Raw genomic sequence first — 24,126 nt, forward strand, 5'->3', positions numbered from 1 at the left:
TGTTTGATTGCATATCTTGTAGATGTTTTAGTGAAGACACAAAATATTCTTTTACGGCTGATTGTTGGAATCAGTTTAATCGGCGGAACTGCTTTGTATCACAATATTATATCTCAAAAAACATTATCACGTTTTACAATTTTTTTAATTTTCGTATACGAATTCTTTGAATCCCATTTCAAAGAATTTTTCGAATTATTCGTACTGGTGGAAATAACGAAGAGGACGGAAAACAAAACAGCTTTATTCGTGAATGTAGTTGAGTGAGTGCTAAGCTTTGATGGCGGCGGTGACGGGGTATCCGCGGCGCAGGCCCATGCACTGGTCGCGGTCTATGAAGAGTGTGGCGGCCTTGTTGCGCAGGTCGGCCTCCAGCGAGGCGCGCACGCCCAGCAGCGTCTGGTGCGTCCCCTCCGCCGTCGCGATCTTCGACCGCAGCTGCTCCATGGTCTCCTGCAGGTCGCACACCTCCTTCACCAGCCTACCAACAGACCGCTTCTTTATAGTGCTCTGTGTCACTGCTCAGCGATAAACTCTCTTGGTCGAAATCAATATTATATCTTTGAGATTTATTTGATTGGTATTGCGATCTTAAGATCGATTAAATGCAAACTTAATGAATGAAATACGTTAAGCGACCTGGTCTGTGCATAGTCGCGGCACTTCTCGAGGTGCGGGCGGTTGATGCGCGCCTGCAGCCGGCTGTGCGCCACCTTCATGGGCTGCAGCTTGTCCTCGATAGCCTTGTTCAGCAGCTCCAGCGTCTTCTCGATGTCGAATATCTCGTTCTGCACCTAAACACACATTTACAACCATTTTTATATACGCCACCGAGTAGGTCATCCTGTAGGGAGGAAGGAAGCCGGTGCGATGGTACCTTGTGCAGATGCAGCTGCAGCTTGTTCTTGATCTCGATGGTCTCCGCGATGCGGCGCGTGAAGGCGCTGTTGGTGTTGCTCCACTGGTCCCAGATCTCCGTCGCCGACACATTTATCAAGTTGTCCGTGTCTGCGAATCATTTGATTTTTGAACAAATAAGATCCCCGGTTATGGCTACTTTCTTATTTGTCAGAGAAATGAAGAGTTTTCGGAAGTAATAAATATTAGTGTGTGTAGTGACCGGAGAGCATCTGCACGGCCTTGGCGCGCTCTGACTGCGAGCGCTGCAGCGTGGCGGCGCTGGCGGCGGCCCAGCGCTGCGCGTCGCACACTGTCGGGTCGTAGCGCTCGATGCCCGCGTAGAATTGTAAGCCCTGTGGAGATTGCAAACATTAACATGAAAAACAAAATAATTCGTTTTCTCTTTGTTTTCATTAAAATAAGTATGAATAAGCTCGTGAATAAACCGAGCACTGATATTTAAATGTTGTCGACTTGACCTTGGAGAAGTTGTTGAGCTGGTGGCACATGTTGTCGATGCCGAGCGCGTACTCCTTGTTGCGCATGTCGCTCTCCAGCTCGTGCTGCGTCGCGCGGCAGTTCTTGGCCTGCTGCCGAACCTGCACACATACGTCACACTAATACTTCTCGCATTCACTGAGGCGATGCTAGAAGATTGTTTTCACTTGCACGTACAAGTTGCATGAATCGCTTGGCTTTAGCAAATACGCAACTGATACATTTTAAAAAAGTATTATACTAGGGTCCTTTCTATTCTGAGAGTCGATAAAATTCTAAGAAAAGGAAAAATGGAAAAACCACCCCATCTGATATTTACCTTTTCCAACATATTTCGGAACTTATCCTGGCACTCGCGAAGGATCGCAACCTCCTTGAGTAGTGACTGTTCCACTGTGTCGTGCACTTGCTCCAAACCTACACGATATTACGAAAAGAATGAATGGAATATGCTATAAATGACCGTTGTCTTTGCATTCAGCTAAGTATATCAGAGAGCGACAAAACTATTACACAAAATAATATCAGAAGCGTATTGTACCCTGTCTCTTCTCGCGATGGTAGAGGCACTCCTGCACGATGTGCAGCGGGCCCTCGATGCCGGCCACCGCGCGCTCCAGCTGCCGGCGCGTGTCCGTCAGCCGCTCGCACGTCGCCACCAGCCGCTCCATCTCTATCGCCACCTGAACAGAGCACAGGCCGTCTAGCTCCCGTCGCAACATGTCACTCCTTGCTGCCTCATGTTACCTCATTCCGCCAGAACGTGGTGTCCGTGATACGTTCGCCGATTTTCCTGCCCGAATCCCGCTGACCTTGCGCGCCAATTTCATCCGTCTCCCTGTGACGGAAAAGAAAATAAAACATTTATCAACTTATTTGATTTTACATAAAACTACCATTTCTTAAAAGTGCGTTTTTACCGTAACATCCTCATAATGTCGTTTCGGACTCTCTCCGAAAAATTTCTCTTGGCATCTGACTCGTTGTAGTTCCTGATACTGTTCTGGTTCCACTCGTGCTGAGTGTAGCGCGTGTAGAGCGCTGCGCGCGCGGCGTGCTCGGGGCTTCGGTCGAACCCGGTCACCAGGTTAGGAAATCGCAGTGGCTCCGCCGCCATACCTTCCGACGTGTAACACGGATCCACCATAGTATTTGTTATCGGTTGCGAGGGCCTGGATATATATTATGTGCTGCGTTAGTAATAGAATTGGCAACGGCAGCTGTTAAATAAAAGAGCGGTAAAACTTACATAGGTGTTACTTCTATTTCTTCGTAACCCATGATAGGCCTCCAAGGGTGTTTTTTTGGAGTATGGAAGCAGTAGCCTACTTGTGGCGGGACACTGGGAGTACTCCCAGTTGGCTTTACTGGGCTCCATTGTTGGAGTTGCTATAGAATTTAAAATTGAGTTATTATATATTTCAAGATTATTTCCAAACAGAAAAATGATTTTTTTCGTACCGTACACATGGAAACTTCTTTAGCCATGGTGCTATGTTAAATATATGTAAATATATAAAATAAAATTAGTATAAAAATTAAATTAAGTCATTCCAGTATCATTTGAAATAATAACAATGTCAATATTCCAGAACCGCGAACAGCTACGATTTGAACAGTATTTCAAAAACTAGTTTAATAAAGTTCATATATGTTTTTGGTATGTTAAACTTATGATTACAATAATATTCCAATATTAGATTTCAAAAATATGTTATCGTAGTTTAATGACGATAGTTGAATTTAATGAGTCTACATGTGTTTCCACAAATGCTATTCTTAAACGCAAATCACAATGTCAATGTCATTGGAGATTGTCATAAAATGACATTGTCAATAAAACACTATTTCATTTCAATTTGATTTCAATCACAAGTTCAAGTTACGGTTAATGTTTTATTGCGAAGTGTAGATATTTGTATTTACAGTAAAACCCAAGTTTTAACCAAAAAACCGTGTAATATAAAGAAAATAACAACCACAACAATGAGTAACATCCCTGAAAATGCACCTAACCGTAATGTTTTTATTATTATCAAATAAATATTCAGAAATGTCATAATTTTTCATAATTTCCCCCTTTATTGTGCTGCAGATTGCCCTGGAACCCAGAGCGAGGATGCGGGGAAGGCGTCAGCTTGTGCTGGTTGTCCCAATCAGAACATTTGCGCGTCAGGTACGATAGACTTTGAGCTTTCATAATAAAAACATTTCGCAATACTTGCATTGATTAAATAGTTGTAACGAAGGGCATATCTAATACATATATACACAAGTTCTCGTTTTGCAAATTGTATTATTTTTATATCTTATGAAATTTCATGAGCTCTTGCAATTTATTAACATTTTGCTAAATGGATTTTATAAAAGAAGGCTATAACGTTCTACAAAAGAGATGGATGTAAGTGATTGTTATAAACCACACTTAATCAAATATAATAAAAAGAATATTGTTAATTGTTTCGAGACTGTATTAATAACTGTAATAGACATAATCAATGTTTATATACAGGTGTGCCAGCAGGACCAGACCCTGCAATAGAATTGATAAAAAACCGTCTCAGTAATGTGAAGCACAAGATCCTGGTGCTGTCGGGCAAGGGTGGTGTGGGCAAGAGCACACTCACCTCTCTACTTGGACATGGACTAGCTGCTAGGTTTCCTGACAAGAATGTAAGTAGCTATTCAACTTATTCTTATTGATTCAATGGCGGTAGTAACAGAATCTTAGCAATTTGTGAAAAAAACATTAAACACTATATTTTTGAGTTTTATTTTTTTATTCATTTAATTGTTCTATTTGTTTGCATGAATGTAGCTAAAGCTAAATATCTTTAGTATCATAAACACTAACTAGGAAGACTGAGTTCTGTCATTTGAATTACATCTAGATAACATAAGTTATTAAGAGAACGAAGTGATAAAAAATGAATTTATTCTTGACAAAATTTTTAAATAGAAATGCTATGAAAAAAATGTATAATAATAAAAAGTTACAATTGAAAACCTTATATTCTTTACAAAAGAATCTCTTTTTCTTAATATTTACAATATGATTTCATTGACTTCTTTTAAAATAAATAAATGTATTGTAAACAATGAATAATAATAACAAACAAGTCTATAAAAGAGAATATAATAAATTACACACACACACACTCACATACGTAATTTACCTTTGGCACTAGAGTTGAAGTAATAGTCACGTGAATTTAGATTCAGAAATAAAAAGGAGGTATCATGTCATAGCTCTTTTAAATAAAGAATTTAGTACACTTACAAAAATAAATCCAACTGTTAAGATAGTATTCAAAATTTGCGGAAAAATCTTACGCGTAATTTTTTTTAAATTAGTTTACAATAAAAAAATGTTTACCCTGTTATATCTGGAGCGTCTTTCGTAAGAGTTACCGAAGTCCATATCAATGGCGAGGTCTGGTATTTGTGAGGTCGAGGCGGCGCGTATCGATTGGCGGGAAACTCTGCGGCAGACGGCACCGACTGGCACCTCCCTATACACTCGATATAGGCCATCAAGGATATAAGCAGCATACCGCTTACGTATATTTGCAATTTTTTTTTAGTTTAAATGATCCAAATATGCGTAACAACCTCGTAAATCGTCTTTTCGTGTGTTTCCAACCCAAAGACATGTATAAAAACATACGGTCATCATCTGATTCACTTAATTATTGTTGCCCATGAAGATCTACTAGATTCAAACTTTTCTCGAGGATATAGATTATTGTTAAACTAAGAAATTCATACAGTTAATAAAAACGATATGTCCCCATGATATTTGAAAAAAAAATTGTTAAATTAATGTAATTGTGTCGCTTAGAGCAAAGAAAATAACAATTTAAAAAAAAATTGTCTGTATGTATTACTTTTACGCTGACGATGTTGAAAACAACAGCTAGTAAACAATAAATTTGTTGTGCACACGATTAGAAACAAAAATTTAAGACCCGCCGACCGGAAAATAAGGTCTTCCGGCATTGTCGCTTGAAGGCGAACAACAACATAGTTTCGACCTAATCTGTTTTTACACGCACTTACAAATTTAGAAACACGTTCATATCGACAAGGGCACACGAGAAAGGTTTATTATGTTTGCTGTCTGTCTAAACCACTTACCTTACTTACCTAAGACCTTATACATTATGTTAACCCATGTTTTCATTTTGTATAGTATACCATAAATACAACTCTATAAAAAATATACGATCACTAAAAAATAATTTTCAACTTAGTTTTATTAAACTTATTTTTGCTTTTGCGTATTTTTTGCTTTTCTTCAAAAAAGAAATCTCCACTCTCCATCTCCACAATAAGAGTTAATATTTAAATTCAGATTACGTGATAGATGACATGGCACTTATTTACTTATAAAATCAACTCGTCGGAACCCTTAAGAAATGTATCTATTTCAACCCAAAAGTGGATATAATATTTATAATAAAGGCGCGATTAGTAAAATTGATGTTATCATTAATATGAGCCCTTAGTGTAGATTTAATTAAACTAAGAGATCTAAGTACGGCATAGTAAAAAGTTTATACTTCTAATAACGTCTTTTATAACAGTATAGAAGAATTGTAGTAAATCTAACGAGCATGGAGTTATAAATTCATAATTTCAGATCGGTATTCTCGACGCGGACATCTGCGGGCCGAGCCAGCCGCGCATGCTCGGCGTGCGCGGCGAACAAGTACATTATTCCGGTTCTGGATGGTCACCTGTGGTAAGATAAACAATTTGCGAAACAGTCATTTCATTTCAATAACTCCTGTATATTCATTTGTTAAATATTCAAGTATTATTTTTGTAATTTATAGGTTAAGTAATATTATTATTTTTAATTTCATAAATGTGACGTGGCGTATAAATATTTAAATCGATTCCTAGATATTATTCATGGAATTGACATTTCATTTTGACACTATATAAAATATTTATTTCTACTTCCCATAGAATGAGATCAAATCAGAGTTTTTACAGTTATCGTGATATCTTATCTGCCGCTGTGTTGCGCTCGCAACAAATATAAATTATACACTTTTATATCGAGCACAACTCTTGAAAATGCACTATAACTTAATCCATGCTTTTACTCGATGTATATACAAATGGAAAAATACTATTACTGAATAATATCAATGAAACAGTTGAACCCTATATCCCGAATTACTTTACTATCTACGGCAGTTGGCGCGACTTCATACGCGTGGTTTTAAAAAAATCTATTAAATACTAATAAACACACAATAAAATCTTTCCTCCTTATAATATTTAATATAGATAATGTATTTTGAATCGATTTTTATCGAATGTTCTAAATATGTGTGGCTACAACATAATTAATTTCGGGGTTAAATTAAAATTGTTTGTCATCAGTACGTGGGTGACAATCTGTCGCTGATGTCTATCGGCTTCCTGCTGGGCAGTCCCGACGACGCGGTCATATGGAGGGGGCCCAAGAAAAATGGTGAGCTTTATATCAGATTCACTTTTGTGCTTGGAAAATAAGTTATGTTTCGGAAGCAAAAGGTGACGTTGCAATGTTGTAATCTTTTGTTGTACTGTGGCAGGCATGATCAAGCAGTTCCTGAGCGAGGTGGAGTGGGGCGAGCTCGACTACCTGCTCATTGACACGCCGCCAGGTGAGACCCCACCATGCACACTGCACACATTGACCATGCACACTGTACACTGCACACATTGACCATGCACACTGTACACTGCACACATTGACCATGCACACTGTACACATTGACCATGCACACTGTACACATTGACCATGCACACTGTACACTGCACACATTGACCATGCACACTGCACACATTGACCATGCACACTGCACACGTTGATAACGGGGCGCGTGCGCAGGCACGTCGGACGAGCACCTGTCGGCGGTGCAGTACCTGTCGGGCGCGGGGCTGTCGGGCGCGCTGGTGGTGAGCACGCCGCAGGAGGTGGCGCTGCTGGACGTGCGCAAGGAGCTCAACTTCTGCCGCAAGCTGGAAGTGCGCGTGCTCGGCGTCGTTGAGAACATGGCCGTCTTCGTCTGCCCCAACTGCAAGGTACCTAACCTCAATCTACCAAAAATATTGTTTAGAAACCGGTTCAGGTTGTTGTATGAGTTGTGTGTATGTGTGTGTCAGAGTCGCAGCGAGGTGTTCCCAGCGACGACGGGCGGCGCGGCGGCGATGTGCGAGGAGCTGGAGGTGCCGCTGCTGGGCGCGCTGCCGCTGGAGCCGCTGCTGGCGCGCGCCGCCGACTCCGGCCATAGCTATCTGCAGCTGCAGCCCCCGGGCTCCCAGACCCTCGTCGCCATGGACCAGATACTAGACAGTACGGCCACACTCTCACACACTAACTATACAATTCCAACAATTCAACATTTACTGTAATGTGTATATATTTGATGTTTCAGAAATCGTAGCGGCGTGTGAGAGCACCAGTTGAATTTGTACACTTTATCTGTCTGAGGACTGTTTACTTAACATAAAAGACGGAACAAATAAAATGCTGTTGAGTTTTCATACAAACATCGTATGTTACGAAAATTTTATTAAGCTTTATTGTAAGTTATAATCAAATATATTATGTATGATGTATGTTATTTACATGTAAGCTAGTCAATGTGTAAAAATAATTAAAATATATTAAATATTGAAGACATTATTTAATTTTTCATTTACTTTCCCTGTCTCCTTTACAAATATAAGTTGTGTTTGCGCAAAACCTTAAGCCCTCTATTTGTAGGTACTCGATGTATATGTACGCTGTTTGTAGATAACGTGGTTCACCAAGTATGTTACTGCACTTTCGTTTGTCTAAGATTACGAAAGGGTTTTTATAAGTATTCAAAAGAATTGTTTATTTCTAAAACAGAAAAAAACGAATAAATATTCCAAAACATTCTTTGATATATTATAAAATAAAAGTTTATGGTAATTTTTTTGTAATCGGTCACTTTTTTCTGCATAGCACACTAGATAAACTTGTCATGTGAAATGAATTTGCTTTGACATATGACAGCAAATGACAATTTGTTGATCGGGGCGAAAATTTTAAATTTAAAATCTTATTTTGCAAATTACTTTAATATTAGCAAATTATAAAATTTTAGAAACTAAACGGAATACAAAATAACACAAAATGATCTAGGGTTTACATAAAGGTAGTGATGTTGCGCAACTTTAACTTTGATTTCATGAGGACGAATAAGTTGAAATAAATATGCCTTCTCATGAAGAGGAAGATAAGCCTTGCAGAGCTTGCAATGACTTTAAAACATGGTCCAAGAAGCAATCAAAAACTAAGAAAGAAACACCTGCCCCGCCGACGAATGCACCGGTAAGGTTATACTGATAAGGTTTAAGGTTACTTAAAATTCTCTGAATCTCTTGTGAAAAGCATAATATTTGTACTGCCATTATAACCTTCGTAATGTTTTCAGGAATTTGATCTATAATAGTTGTTTTAATAATAAATATTTGTAGTTACGTAATATTTAAGTTTAAATTGGACAAATAAATATCGATGTGAAAATAGATAAAAAAAAACAATTTGTCAATTATTTTCTAAAATATTTGGAAAAAATAATTTACTACCATTACTATTTTAGGCCCCAGAACCAGAAAAGAGAAAGGATTGCCCTTTGGACAAAGATGAGTTAGGGACTTCCACATGGGGATTCCTACATTCAATGGCTTCATATTACCCTGAGAAACCCACTACCTCACAAGCAAAAGACATGGATAAATTTTTCACACTGTTTGGAGAATTCTATCCATGTGAGCCATGTGCTATAGACTTTAGAGAAGAGTAAGTACATTTTTAATTAAATAAAAATCAAAGCTTAGCTATTTATAATGAAGACAGCATGGTTCAAACCCATTTTTATACATCTCTATATGTATTTACTAAACATATAAGAAGGCTTGGAACCATTAATTATTTCATGTGTATACATTTAGGTGTCTCATCATCTCAAAAATATATTGCTTATCTGTTCCATTTGTATATTAATTGCTAATTTCTTTACTATGAAAAATGCTTTATTATTGCTTTCTTTCAGTATTAAGGCACATCCACCAAAGACAAAAACGAGAGATGAGCTAGCTAAATGGTTGTGTGAAAGACACAACACAGTTAACAAAAAGTTGGGAAAGCCTGTGTTTGACTGCAGCAAAGTGCACGAGAGATGGCGAGATGGCTGGCCTGATGGATCTTGTGACTAGCATTAATCATTACATAGTAGCCAGCTATGAATATATGGGATAAGGGTTCTCAGTCCAATACTTTCTTTTTATAATATTGTTATTGTACAGTTATGTATGCAATTTTGTTTCTCAACCTAAAACATGAAGCTAAAAAGCTGAAGTTTTGCAGATTTTGTTACTCGACCACCAATCAAGCCATCAATATTAAAAAACTCAAATGTGGTGGAATAAGCAGCATAATTTATTTTTATTTATCACATGATGTTATCTAGTCATAATCTACCTATGACTGACAGATTTTTGTTGTAAATAGAGGTTTGTATATAATGGAATATTAGAGTGTATATAATATATCTAAAAGTATTTGGACTAACTATAAAGCAATTGCTTTTTTTAATCCAGTGTTCTATATTTGTAGCGAATAGAAACAACACATTAAATTTCATGTACAATTTCTTTATTAAAGTGATGAATTTAAGTTTTTCTTCAACATTTGATACAAATTTTTTTATATTCAAAGTTTGTAACAAAATTTAATATTTGATATGTGGATTATTAATTCAATAAATGTGATAAGAACAATATTATGCTGTGAGTTGCATACTGTTGTATTTGGAAGTGTTTTATTCTACGGACTGTTTACACTTGTAATGATACAGATTGCACAACAAACTGTCACACAAATGTTTTGTACAGAATTAGTAATAGTATCATTTGTTATGATAATAAAATCACTGTTTTTAAATGTTGTTTTATTATTTGTTTGCATTTATAATATTCAAGAATGTCAGTTGCTTTGTAATAAAGCACTTGACTTGTAATATACAGGTCCTGGGTTCGAATCCCGCCATGTACCAATTTGTTTTTTTTTAATTTAAATATGTACATTTATCCGACATTGTTATGGTAAAGGAAAGCAATGTGATGCAACCTGCACATATCTGTGAAGAAATTCAAAGGTATGTATCAACCTAGCCAACGCACTGGGCCAGCGTGGTTGACTATGGCGTAGTCACCCCTATTTAGGGTAAGCTCCGATCCCCTCAGTGAGGATGTTTAGTGAGCTGATGATGAAAAAAAGTAAATTTTGATTGTAGCAAAAATGTAATTGTCAAATTGTTAAGACTAAAAGAATACATTGTTACAATTTATATCACGTTATATGTAAATAATAAAATACAAAAAGTCTTAGTGACGAGTGAATCATCACTACGTCATGTGCACACGTCACCAGGCACTTGTTGACGAGTCTGTTTCCACTGCCGCGTGGGAAACATGTTCATTGTAAACAATATATTATTCTCCAATGTTTATTGGCAGTGGGAACGCAGTGTTAGTGACACAAGTCACTGTTTGCTTTGTTCTCATAAGAATTCCATTTCCCGCTCTATGCCGACGAACTTCAGCTGCTCCGTCGGTCCGTATCTGAAATGAAAACATTCAACATTGCTGATTAATTGTAGTTCATTGTTGCTCATTAACAGATTTCAAAAAGCAGGAGATTCTCGAGTAGTATGTATGTTTTTGTTTTGTAACTTCATACTTCTGCTCTTAGTTGTCAAATTTTCATAATTATCTCTTTATTCGCAAGATATTATCAATGGCAGTCTTATAATTGATTCCATGGATCATAAAAATAAATTTGAATTAGTCTAGTTTATCTATGTACCTGTAGTCAAAGAACAATTCCTCTCCTGGTTGTATGGCGCGCTTGGCGAAGATGCCGATGCGGTGATCACCGTTCACCATCATCACCTTGGCGTAGCAGTTGGGATTGATGGAGTGGTTCGCGAACCTGATCTTGTTGCCCTTGCGCGTCGCGTCCACCACGAAGTCTGACAACATACAAACAAACAACAATAAAGCAAGTTTACATATCATGTATTGTATTGTATTGAATATGAATGAAGAGATCATTCGACTTATAAAAATATTTTAAAAGTGAGACGAACAAGTTTTGTCAGTGTGAACGTACCATTGTTGAGGTTGAAGAGGAAGGAGCACATGTACTTGTCGTACACCTTGCCGCGGCGGTCTGCCTCGTCTTGTGAGATGATCTCGCCGCAGTACTCAGAGATGAACTCGTTCTTGTGAGCAGCCTCCTTCAGGAAGATGCCCCACCCCGCCACGTCCGACGGCGCCAGCAGCAGGTGCTTGTGCAAACCTCTGAAGAATAAATATTTAGTAAAATTATTAATTTTAAGGTCCTCTAGCGGCTGATCTACGCGATGTGAGTTGGGTTAAATCGTTATATTTTCGGCCAAGGAATTTGTGGTTATTTGGTATGTGTTTCTTGAAATTTTCCCGGTTTTTACCATAATTATATTGTTAAGAAAGATAAGGTAGGAAAGGTTGAGCTCCTTCAACAGCTGAATGGTGGTAAGAATTCCGTACCTCTGCACGGAGACGTTGCGGCAGTAGACGTGCGCGTGGTGACGCTGGGCGGGGGCGAGGGCGAGGGCGAGTGCGGGTGCGGGGGCGGGGGCGTCAGCGCCGCACGCCACGCACAGGTCGGGGTCGCACTCGCGCACTCCCAGGTAGCACGGGCACTGCTTCGTGTTGCACTGCGCCTTGCACCGGCATCCGGGGAAACGGTTCTGACCTGCACAACATTAAACACGTGCTTTTGTTAGAAAAAGTGCCAAACAAACAGCGGGAACACAGACGATTATTGCCATCTATTCACAAACCTAAAGGTGGTGCGTTGTCGTCCTTTGAGAATGATTCTTACAAAATTTTCAACCCACAAATGAGACAACAATATGTTTTTGAACCAGTGTTTCAGCGGAATAGTGGATATCATTTGTTTTTAAATAGATTGATATAAATAGATTAACTTCAATCGACTGTATACAATAAGGTGTGATGTGTGTGAGGTGGTGGTGAGGAGACTCACAGTCGCTGCTGCACTGGCAGAACTTCTCGCAGAAGTTCTGTGACTGCAGACAGGGACACATGTTGTCGCACGGCTGGTTGGGGTGGTCGCACGGCGTGTAGTTGTATCTGCAACATACATACAAAAGGTTGAACAGATTTGATACTTTAGGCTATCGGGTTATGGGGCTGGGGGGCTGGAGGGCTAGCAACAGTGAACTGACACGTGGTGCGAGGCGGAATCCTTCTTGAGCTGTATCTTGCGGCAGTGCACGGACCACAGGCGGTGCTTCTTCTTCTTCTTGCGCGGGGGGGTGAGCTCCGCCTCCACGCGGCACTCCTCCTGCCCGGTGCGGATCCAGTACGAGTACACCTGCAATTCATCTTATAAATGACAAAGTTTAGATGGATGGACAGATGTTTCTTAGAAGATATCTCAGGAATGCTTGCGTGGATCTGGATGAAATTTGGTATAAATGTAGTACACTATCTGGTAGAACATTTAAGCAATTTAACAAGCATTTTTTTTTAATTATGCACAGTTTATAAGATTGTCGTGTAAAATTTACTGATTCTTTCAAAGAAAGGTCGAAAATCTTTGGTATTAATGAAGAAAATTTATTGTGACTTGATATGTGGAATTCCGATGAGTTACCTGCTGACAAGTCTTGGAGAGCATGAGCTGTGCGATGGCGCAGTAGTTGGAGAGGAAGACCTTGTGCAGCGCGCGGAACAGAGACTGGTCCGAGCCCGTCCACTCCGACTCTATGTCACCCACCGTCAGACCTGACACACCGACACACACATTTACACATTCAACTATACTTAATAACTCGGTTATATTTAATTAGGTTAGATGAGGACATACCGAGTGCGTTGTACGCGGGGTCTGCTGATGTGGCGGGCTCTGCAGGTTTGCCCACACCGTTGGAGCTCCAGTTGCTGTTGCTGGAGTTGCTGTTGCTACCTGTAGATACAAAAAATGCGGTCTTCCAAGTTTATCTTTTACCAACAGTAACCAAGTTACATGATAATCCTTTGAATTTGTATGAAGTTGTATGAGGGGGTAGGGAAATGAATACCTTTTTGGTATCTGTTGCTGTCGTTGCTGTCCTCGGAGGAGGCATCGTTGGGAGAGTCGATGGCGTGCGTCTTGCCCGACTCCTCCTCGCCCGCCGCCTGCTCCCGCGCCAGCTTCTCCCGCATGCCCTCCTGACACACACACGTACATACAAATATATTGTAAAAAGATAAGAAGGCAAATAAATGTAATATATCTTAAGTGGTGATTATTACAGTAATATTTGAAGATGGTAACATCTAAAGAAAAAAATATTTTTTTACTCTAAGGTAAGAGACAATAACCAGTTGACAAAGTCATAATTATTTAGCTCCTTGGCTATTTTGTTGGCTCTTGGAGTACAATTCTTTGAGTCACTGAGTACTGTCGTGTGTTGTACTCACCAAGAGCATGTAGCAGCTGGCTCCGCAGGGCTCAGCGAAGGGCTTGAGGTCAGGTCCCTTGCGCTTGGTCAGGTTGGGTCCGGGATGGCACGCTTGTAAACCTAATTTAATGTTAACTGTATACAACACAACAGTTGCCATCAACACGCATGCGCTCGCTCAACATACAAATCACACATTCTTCTATCTCATACACATATATCTTTTTTCTACACTCAAATCATATACTATTTTACATACATCAGCAATTATTCCCTTTAAATAAACATTCACGCAATTAATTTTAACAATAATTTACTTATTAATTACTAATAAAAAATATATACATATTACTGTATGTTAAATATCGCACAACTGTCATCCCTTACATGCATACTTGAACATATACACTTAGAACTTATTACTTGGTGCATAAATATATTAATTTTGAAAACTGGGAAATTATTCTCGAATCATAAATTCTATATAATTTTGAATTTTTGTTTTATACATGTACATAATTTGTCCACATCTTACTTATGTAGTCTTAATAATTGGTTATATATATTTTAAACACATAACTACAAACAACTAAAGTAAAATAATCATATGATGTGATGGAACGGTTAAATTAGGATTGCACAAATAAAAAAACTGAGCAAAGTAACGGGCGACATTAAATATTTAGGGTGCGTTTCCATTGTCCATACACAGGGAATATTACTATAAATAATATACAATAACTACCACACACAGAGATTTTTTCTTTTTTATAAGAATTACTTAATAGTCAAACAGCCCCTTAGCATAGATTCATGACCCTTCATTAACTATATTATAGATTTCTCAAAATAGTATACTTTAACTCCCACACCCTGTTATGTAATGGTTTTTAAGTGAGGCAATTCTTGTAAAATTGTAAATGCTCTGAGGGGTCGTATAAATGAGCAGTAAATCTGAGTGTGGTTGTTAGTGCGAGAGATGATATAAATGTGTTCAGAGCGGCAGCGGTCTGCAGAAGTAGCAAAGTAATGAAAGGTTGCGGATGACAGGCTTACCTGCGCCCTGACTGCCTGTCAGCCAAACAGACAACATGCCGTCAGCCCATACATTGTACTATGCAATATTATCTATGGTTAAGTATTCATTTTTTTTATATAAACACCCATTATGCATATTATATCAGTGCCTATAAATTTTAAATTCATCAAAATAACTTTTTAACAATTTTATTGATTCTAAAAGAGAATACTATTTATAAATTAGATGTGTCTAGATATGTTTTACTAAGTTATTATCAGACAAATATATGTCTGTTTATTTACATTATATGTTGTTTGAACATTAAAATTGTATGTTAATTATTATAAGATAAAAAAAAATATTTTGAGTATTACAGAGTGTTGTATGTTGTATGTGAGTGAGAGTTGTATGAGAGAGGAGATAGTGTGAAACTCACGGTGCAGGAAGCAGTCGTACTTGAAGCAGCGCCTGCAGAAGAGCGTGTGGAAGGAGTGCATGGTCTGCTCGCGAGGGACTGACTCTGCCAGCGGGCCGTCAATGTTGGGAGTGCACTCAGGAGGCAGCGCGTCCGGGTCGCGCAGTGACGTCAGCTCCACGTACCTACATGTACATGTGTGTAAATCAGCTCTCAACCGATATAACAGTTACACTTGAACTGTTGAGCTGCAAATCAACAAATAACTTGACATCTCATGGCAATGTACTATCACTATATAAGTTGACAAGCCCTGACATGCCTGGTGACTGGTGACTCTCATTTCACAGATCGAAACGAAAATCATAACTCTATGCAGGAGCTAAGTGAGCTGCCCTACGAGCAGATTCGCTGATTTGATTTATAAAGTTGTTTTCTATGACCCGTACAAACTCTTGCATTCATAATATTAAGAATGTCCAAATGATGGAATGATAAAACAATGTATCAAAAAAGGCTTACTTCTCCCTTAATTCCTGAGCGGTGCCCTTGTCAGGGAACTGTGAGCTGATAGCTTGGAATATGGTGAAGATTGGGAACTGCTTGTCAACAACTGCTTTCTTGTCACCATCCTTAACTTCTTCTTTGTCCTTTTCCTTCTCTTTACCTTCTTTATTTGTGTCTTTCTGCAAACATAGCAAATAAATAAATTAGCAATTTTTCCTGAAATATTAGCTTTTAAAACTTGCAAAGTTTAAGATGTAAAACGAATAATCCTTACATCTTTATCTTCTTTAGAGTTACGTAGCTCTCTCTCCTTTCTCTCTTCAGCAACCTCGTCTTTTGTCTGATATGTCATCAAAGCATGTACCAGATCCACAAACAGCTGGTCATCTATAAAACCTCCTTCTTTGTCACCTACGGAGGAAATAATGAGTTTCATAACTGGAGATACAATACCATATTAGAATTATAATGATAATTTTAACAAAACTTTCTGGTGATATTTAGTTTACTATCTGATGATTGAAATTACAAAACCAATAAACATATCAATTCTAAACTAATGGTAAAATCCATTCCATACTTAAGATATTTTAATCTTTTTTTACAATTAAATCAACTTAAAATAAAAGTTAAAGATTGTAAATAAAGTGATATAAATACCATGAACTTTTCCATCATAGTTCTTAATGAGTTCCTCAATGAATGTCCCATCTTGGTCCAACACCTCGTCCCCCATGTACGGAATGTTGTGAAGCACTGTCTCATCCTCCACCATGAAATTCTTCTGAGTTGGTGCCCATGTGTACATAGTAGGTATGGGGTTTACAGAGTTAATGATACGAATCGGCACTTGTTGTGTGGTCACAACTCCTGATGCTGAAATGAGGAATTGACAAAATACTAACATTTGGTATTTACCTGATTTTGCCACATCAATATATCGAAATAAGATATATTATGACAATTTCCTTCTGCAGAGTCGGCACACATGCATTGTATGAAGTAAAAATATGGAAATTTTAAATTTTATACTTACAATCTGTATATGTAACTTCAGCTCTTTTCATAAGACTTTCGTGACTAGGACTGGGCGACGGAGGAGGCCAAAAAGGCCTGCGCCCCCGCTCCGCAGTCTCCGATTCACGCGCCTCTATCGCCTCTGACATTATACGTAGGTTTCGCGCCCATGCAACCTTTACTTCGTCTGCTCTTTTGAATCTCTAAAATAGCGGTAAATGTATTCATTATATAAAAGCAGGTTTTATAAATATTAAGCAAAACAAAAACTAGCATTTAGAGCAAAAAAAAACATAAAATCAGCGAGGCCTTGCCTTCATTTGGCGAAGCCTCATATACTCCGATTTTACTCGTTTCTTCCATTCTGCCGAAACTTTTGACTTGCTCATTAGATAAAGTCAATTAGAAAAGTTAGTTTCCGAATACTGTAACATGTAAATTCAACGCTTTATAATATTTGTTTGCGGTTTGCAAATCAGTTTGCTTTTGATTTGACAATTGAGATTGGGTGCAATTGACAAGAGGGGAAGATGCCATTAACAACAGTCACAGATTATAAATAAAAACAGCATTAAATTGTGATTGTGAGTGACTGAGTAATTTTTCCAATAAAAGGGCTGACAAGCGCAGACATCTTTTTGACACAAAAATATCTGACTTCATCGGTATTAGAAACTTATACATTTATCATTTTATACAGTTATAATTGATTAATGTAAAAAACATTGAGATATTATAACACTGGCTACATTTTAAAAGTCAACTCTAGCTTTATCAATCTTTTTTATTGTCTATGTTACGTGTGAAGCGAATGTGTTCGCTGCCATTTTCTATTAAATTTCCTTAAGAAAAGTATTTTCCAAACAAAAAAGGTGAGCATACGTAGACAGGTACTATTATCTTTTATTTTTTAAGCTTTACATGTAACGCATGCCTAAACCTAGCCAAAATCTGTAATTTCGGGCTCGGATTACGTAATTTGTTGATTCTCGACACAAAAATGTATTTGTACTACTATTCATCAATACCGTTCTGCGAAGGCCTTTCACGAGCGGGGAGAGCAGAGTTGTTGTCTACACCGAAAAGTTATTCTGTTTGTAGGTGTGTGCCTACCTACAGACTGCCGCAGGTTATGCGAAGAGGCTGGTATAAGTATGTCCTCGTACGGCGCTCCCGGGGCCTGGGACGGCGGGCCGCCCGGTGCAGAGGCGGACTATGCCACGCAGCACGCCCCGCCGCTCGCCCCGCCCATGCCCACTACGGACCCTTGGACCGGCGTCAGCTACAGCTCCTACGGCCAGCCCCACTTCGATTACCAGCATTATGCTCCCACGGGTTATGGTTACAATTACGATTCGAGTTATTATTCTCGGTCTGACGGCTATTATAAATACCCAGATGCAAGGGATGCTTATTCTGCGGCACCGAGCGGCTACGATTATACTAGGGTTCGAGCGCGGTCCCGTTCTCCGTCCGACACCGCGGCCTGCGACCGGCGGCAGGCGTCTTATAAGTCTAAGTCTAGAAGTGTGTCTCCATATAAGAGAAAAGAAAGATCTTATTCAAGAAAACGGGAAAGTAGTTACGATGATAGTAGTAGAAAAAGACACTCTAAAAGTAGATCTAAGTCAAGGCATGCTAAGTATTCTTCTAGTGACCATTCTAGTTCACGATCTAGGTCATACTCTCGGTCACCATTGAAGAAAAATACAAGGAAAAGAAGTCCTTCATCAGAGTCATCACATTCTGAAAAGTATGTAAGAAGATCTCGTAGAGACAGTGACCATTCCTTGACACCTCCCATAAAGAAGAGTAAGACACATTCTCGCAATCGTTCATGTACTCCTAGTGGTAAGCGAAGTGCTCGTAAAAAGTCAGCCAGTGTTGAACGAGAAAAAATGAGGCGCAAAGAGAGATCTTATTCTAGTAAAGAAAAGAGAAAAAGTAAAATGTTATCGACTAGGAAACAAAAGGAACCATCTGAAACTCCATCAAAAGCTTATAAAAAATCTGATAGCTCACCTGCAACACCAACATCATCAAAACATCATAAAAGATCTGACCATTCACTCACACCACCGAGGAAATATAAAAACAAGGGCAGAAGATCTCCACCACCACAGAGAAAACCAAGAGATAGTTCTGTTACACCTCCAAAATGTTACGCCAGGAGTCAATCTTCTTCCAGCTCTGATTCTAACTCATCAAAGAAGCGATCTAAACGTAATCAATCAGGCACTCCAAAATCTAATCATTCCAGATCTAGATCAGTATCCAGCCATTCATCAGCATCCTCAAGGCATTCAAGATCAAAGTCTAATCATCGTAGTAGACGTGAGTCAGCTAAACGCAAATCTCGCTCAAAGGGAAATTTAAAACGTCGCTCTGAAAGCAAAAGCAGATCTCAGTCTCGACGACGATCATTATCCAGAGGAAAAGGAAGGAACTCTACATCAAAGTCCAAATCGAAGTCTAGATCTCGTAGTCGCAGTGGAACTCAAAGTGATGACGAACGTCGCGGACAATTTACCGTCGCGGACAGGAAACGTTACTGGAAAATGCACAGAAGCCGACAGGAAGAGAAGGAAAGAGCTAAGAGTCCACAGAAGGAGGTGAAACCACCTCCAGGTGCCGTGGAGTCTACAACAGTGGATGACATTGAGTATGGTGATCCACCGGAAATAGAAGGCCCCAACTTTGCTGAATTGCTCCCCGCACCCGATCAAGTTGTACAAAGTTCTCCTTCAACATCCAAATCTAAACCTATGGCTTTACCTATTAAAAATGATGGTAGCTTCTTAGAAATGTTTAAGAAAATGCAAGAGGTCGCTAAGCCAACTGATGAGCCAGACAAAAAGCCAATTAAGAAACCAGTTTTGCCATTTATAGGAAAAAGACGAGGGGGCAGAGTTCTTAAAACTGGCTTGGTAAAGAAAGCAAAAGCTATTGATGAACAAACCGTTGACAACACTCCGAAAGATGCTTGGTCACTTTATATGCAGGAAGTTAAAAAATACAGAGAGACTTCTTGTGAGGAGGAAAGGAAGACTAGGCCTCTCGTTAAATAAAAAAATATTATTTTTGTATCAAACTCTGCTTATGTTTAATTTAACAATCTCGTTTTCTATTATATGTTTATCATCATTGTCTATTTAGTCTCTGTGAACCAGCTAATAAAGAACAAAAAGAATGAATTTACTTGTTCTTTGGTTGCAGTAAAATGCCAGAAATGATCAAATCGCCCGCCGACATCAAAACAGCTCCTTTCGACCCTCGGTTTCCTAACCAAAACCAGACAAGGTAATGTAAAGACACATTTTTACTTACACCAGTGGTGACAATTGGAAACATCTCCCGCCCTGCAGTCATTACCATGTTCCTCCTTACCATGTACCCATTGAAATGTTTTTAAAACTTATTGATTATTTACTAACATAGTTTAAGATATATATTAGATAAGAAAGAAAATATAAATTAAACTCATTAAAATTAATTAAATAGTTATTTAAATATAACCTGTGTAAAATTTACAAATGTAAAAGTATTTGTGATATGATTTTCTTTCATACAAGTATAATCAACATAAGTGATTTCTGTTTTATCCATCTTCCATACATTGTGATTGTTGCTTTTTAAATCCCGCTTGTGTGTTTCTTGTTTTGAAATCCATACATAATTTAGCATTGTACTTTACTCAGCGATGGCTTTGGTCAACTAATACATTGAACATCATGACCGAATAAAATCGATATTATCTTGGACGCGGGCCAAGTTGTTGAGTTTCATCTGCAATACGACGCGTAGACGGAAATGCAATTTGCTAAGAATTAACTGCACAATTTTTTGTACATTAAATTTAGAGTACATCAAGGCTACAACACAACTTGGGTTATTAAAACATACCATATGTAATACAAAAAATCCATTGTAATGAAAGTTTTTGTATTCACTTGACTTCATTTGGCAATTAATAGGAAATGTAGTTTTTGGTAGAAAAGGTGACTATATGTAATGTCCAGGCACTGCTACCAGAGTTACCTGGACTTCCACCGGTGCCAGAAGGTGAGGGGGGAGAAGTACGAGCCCTGCAACTACTTCTTTCGCGTGTACAAGTCACTCTGCCCCAATGAGTGGGTCGAGAAGTGGGACACCCAGCGCTCGGAGGGCACCTTCCCCGGCAAAATCTAAGTCGTCGTCACGTTGTTATATTTAATTTAATTTTCGCTTAGGAAGCAATGATAGATAATTAAATGAGTTAATTACGATTTTTTGGTTTTATTTAAATGTTTATATGCTATCCAACCCGATAAAGCTCTATCGAGTTTAAAGACGCCCACGGTTTTTTGTTTTTTGGTTGAAAAGTAATTGTTTTAAAAAACGGTTCGATTACAGCACCTTTTGGAAAAATAATAGCAATTGCGCATACTGAAAACATCCAGTAAAAATAATAAGGGGTTACAAGACTTGAAATATGATTTTTTTTTCTAGCTATATGCATTAAATGTATATCAATTAATGAGTACCGTGTATTCAGTTTTTTCTAGCAAAATAACTTCTTAGAAAACCTAGCTCCATTTGATTTATTTGTATAAAATCTACACCTTGTAATACATACATATGGAATACAATAACATACTAGTAATACAATACTTTTCATAAAAATTTATTTCAAATTCAAGAAATACTCAGAATTATATAAAAATAATCGTACAAAAACTGTACAACTGCTAAAAAAAAGTCATATTGGTCCCGGAAATGCGCCCCTTCCCCGTTGTTCGTCCCACTGCGATATCCAGAAGTTTGGGCAGATGGTTTCGAAATATCTTTTGAAGATTTTACAGTCATCCACTTCCCCAAGTAGCCGAGTGCATTTGTAAAAGTCGCAGTAGTTATCGTAACAAGCTCTGAAAACATTTAATTATGGATAAGTTTTCGTCGACAGGATAATCTTTTTCTGGTGACAAAGAGCCAAAAAGAAGAATACAATTACAGTACCTCCCAATCTCGTAATAAAGGGGTAGGCTAAGACTATGGAATTTAGAGTAAAGGCAAATGAACCGATGAAAGAAGAAATCGAAAAATAAAGAGTATATTTTTATAAAATTCTATTCTGTACTTACTTTGTCTGATTTTGAAACGGATACCGCGGATCGAAACGTAGTGTTCTAAATTCCTGATCGCACATTTTGTACGATTTATTTTATTAATACAATGTTGGAAATACGATTTAAAAATTTATTAAAAACTGTCAGAATAAATAAATCAAATTAGATTTTTTATTCTACAATTTTAAATTCTACTTGGACAGTCCAATAAACAAACTTTTTCGTTTATAAGCATCCAAAAAAGTTTTATAAAATGCTTAAAATAATTTTATCACGCTCGTTATGCCACTGCGTGGGCAGAGATTAAGGTTTTTCATTTAACGAGATTAGTCCACACTCCATCCATACAAATAACAACATGCAATGGTTTAGATTTAGAGTCTATGTTCTTACAACTTTACATTAATTTTTTATCAATAAATTAGTTCAGCAAATTGATAACTGTAGTCGATATTCATTATTATAAATCGACGATAAAATAATTCACATTATGATTTTATAAAAACTATGAATTATACTTCTCTAGCCGTCGTCAGCGACTCCGTCCGCATGGAATTGAAAAAACGTAATAAGTTGCGTGTGTGTCCTTCCAGACTATTTTTTTCATATATGTTAAATTTCAGCGAGATCCGTGCAGCCGTTCTGGAGATACCTTCTAAAAACAACCATCCATCCATCTAAACATCCGCATTTATAAAAATTGTAAGACAGTAAGATAAACAAGTACGCTAATAATTCTCAAATTATTTTGTCGTTATATTTAGTTTTATTTTGATTCATCAACATTCATTTGAATGCAGGAATCATTGTTGAAAAAAGAATTGTATTATTACTGCCCTGAGTATTAATTGTCAAAGTTTTATCAACACCTGTCCAGTGGTTTCGTGTTTTTATATAAAAACACATATCAACGTGTTTTAATTGCTGTCTTATGCATAACAGTTGTACAATTGAGTCCACAATCGCATATAGTTGGGACAATATTAAATCTATTGTACAGTCAGCGTCATATAGATCGTCACAGACAAGATATGCAAATATATAGGTACATCAAAAGTAATCAATTATATCGGTACAACAAAAGTCCTCAAAATAATAGATACATTCACCCTGCTCAAATACATCGGTACATACACAGCGTCAAATATATGAGTACATGCAAGATGCTCATAAATATCGTAGCAGCCACAGCGTCATAAGTAACGACGCAGTCAAGGTGCGCAAAAATATCGGTACATTTGACAAAATTGAACTCTATCTCTATATACTTGTGATACAATTTGGAATAAACTACTTCTGTTACATTCATTTGACACTTTGTATTAACATTATAGGTTGTCCGGAAAGTTCGTTCTGATTTTCGATATAAAGCTTACAATAGACTGTAGCTGAAGTGGATTCATTTTCGGATTTCCACCATTATCAAACGTCACAAAAATTTCTATATTGTGAATAATTTCATTTCATTGGTTGAGATAAAAACTAATTTTTAAAATTTTATCCAATAATAAAAGACGTTTTAGGTATAGAGTCGTACCAATATAATTTAAAAACATTTCCAAAAATTTAAGACAACAGGGTTTCAATTTTCCTTATAAAGCGGCACGAGCTTACTGGGCAACCCAATATTTTTCTTCTCCTGTCATAACGCTTAAATATAAAAGTTTGTCACGCCGAATATGACAGATACGTATTAACTAATATCAAATTTTGCCTTGTCACAATATATATAATACTAGTTTGGCGCAGTATTCTAGTATGTTTGCCGTAATATGTAAGTTTACCGGTTCGAATCTCAGGCTACTTTTTTTTCATTTTATCAATCACGGGGTTATTTTTTCATAACCAGTAAAAATTTGGTAATGTAAAATTTTGCTCGACAATTTTTTTTTATAATTTTCGCTGTTGGGTAGAAAGAAATTTAAATAAAGTTAACAACAATTATGTCAGACCATCGCGGGTGAAGTGAGTGGGCGGAGCGTGTATTGTCTTTGCGGGTTTTAAGAATGGTACGCGCGGAAACTATACGTACAAGTGTTATCTACATATGTGTGCGCGCCCACGCACACTGGAATGTTTATTGCAATCGACCAAAAATTTGATGTAGTTTGG

The 24,126-nt window shown here is 37.8% G+C and overlaps 5 protein-coding genes across 6 annotated transcripts; 3 read left to right on the plus strand and 2 right to left on the minus strand.

Annotated features, from left to right (window-relative positions):
• Positions 1-228: 228 nt before the first annotated feature.
• Positions 229-2,964, minus strand: LOC106121155 (tektin-3). The gene is made up of 11 exons (XM_013316663.1): positions 2,860-2,964; positions 2,648-2,787; positions 2,319-2,570; positions 2,146-2,236; positions 1,940-2,081; positions 1,718-1,815; positions 1,380-1,499; positions 1,121-1,253; positions 878-1,008; positions 640-794; positions 229-481 (listed from the first exon to the last, which is right to left on the minus strand). Exons 1-11 carry the CDS (start codon positions 2,884-2,886, stop codon positions 271-273), a joined length of 1,500 nt encoding a protein of 499 aa, XP_013172117.1. The 5' UTR covers positions 2,887-2,964; the 3' UTR covers positions 229-270.
• A 260-nt stretch (positions 2,965-3,224) lies between these two features.
• Positions 3,225-8,073, plus strand: Nubp1 (NUBP iron-sulfur cluster assembly factor 1). The gene is made up of 9 exons (XM_013316530.1): positions 3,225-3,415; positions 3,494-3,574; positions 3,911-4,071; positions 6,041-6,142; positions 6,796-6,886; positions 6,990-7,061; positions 7,289-7,482; positions 7,564-7,753; positions 7,836-8,073. The coding sequence occupies exons 1-9, from the start codon at positions 3,385-3,387 to the stop codon at positions 7,865-7,867; spliced, it is 954 nt and encodes a 317-aa protein (XP_013171984.1). The 5' UTR covers positions 3,225-3,384; the 3' UTR covers positions 7,868-8,073.
• A 351-nt stretch (positions 8,074-8,424) lies between these two features.
• Positions 8,425-10,375, plus strand: Alr (Evr1_Alr domain-containing protein Alr). The gene is made up of 3 exons (XM_013316962.1): positions 8,425-8,761; positions 9,033-9,232; positions 9,486-10,375. Exons 1-3 carry the CDS (start codon positions 8,645-8,647, stop codon positions 9,646-9,648), a joined length of 480 nt encoding a protein of 159 aa, XP_013172416.1. The 5' UTR covers positions 8,425-8,644; the 3' UTR covers positions 9,649-10,375.
• Positions 10,376-10,717: 342 nt separating this feature from the next.
• Positions 10,718-17,421, minus strand: E(z) (histone-lysine N-methyltransferase E(z)). Of its 2 annotated transcripts, none has more exons than XM_013316963.1 (16): positions 17,224-17,421; positions 16,929-17,112; positions 16,553-16,768; positions 16,167-16,303; positions 15,908-16,071; positions 15,407-15,570; positions 13,969-14,069; positions 13,587-13,716; positions 13,373-13,471; positions 13,160-13,290; positions 12,729-12,877; positions 12,527-12,633; positions 12,025-12,232; positions 11,606-11,796; positions 11,300-11,465; positions 10,718-11,055 (listed from the first exon to the last, which is right to left on the minus strand). In XM_013316963.1, exons 1-16 carry the CDS (start codon positions 17,296-17,298, stop codon positions 10,995-10,997), a joined length of 2,283 nt encoding a protein of 760 aa, XP_013172417.1. In that variant the 5' UTR covers positions 17,299-17,421; the 3' UTR covers positions 10,718-10,994. The 2 variants fall into 2 exon arrangements, with proteins under 2 accessions (XP_013172417.1, XP_013172418.1); XM_013316964.1 differs by having other exon boundaries at positions 10,965-11,055; positions 13,969-14,060.
• Positions 17,422-17,654: 233 nt separating this feature from the next.
• On the plus strand, positions 17,655-20,107 carry LOC106121352 (serine/arginine-rich splicing factor 4). The gene is made up of 2 exons (XM_013316983.1): positions 17,655-17,781; positions 18,011-20,107. The coding sequence occupies exon 2, from the start codon at positions 18,064-18,066 to the stop codon at positions 19,975-19,977; it is 1,914 nt and encodes a 637-aa protein (XP_013172437.1). The 5' UTR covers positions 17,655-17,781; positions 18,011-18,063; the 3' UTR covers positions 19,978-20,107.
• Positions 20,108-24,126: the final 4,019 nt, after the last annotated feature.

Source organism: Papilio xuthus, unplaced genomic scaffold, assembly GCF_000836235.2.
Source record: "Papilio xuthus unplaced genomic scaffold, Pxut_1.1 DF826945.1, whole genome shotgun sequence".
NCBI classification, from domain to species: Eukaryota; Metazoa; Arthropoda; class Insecta; order Lepidoptera; family Papilionidae; genus Papilio; species Papilio xuthus.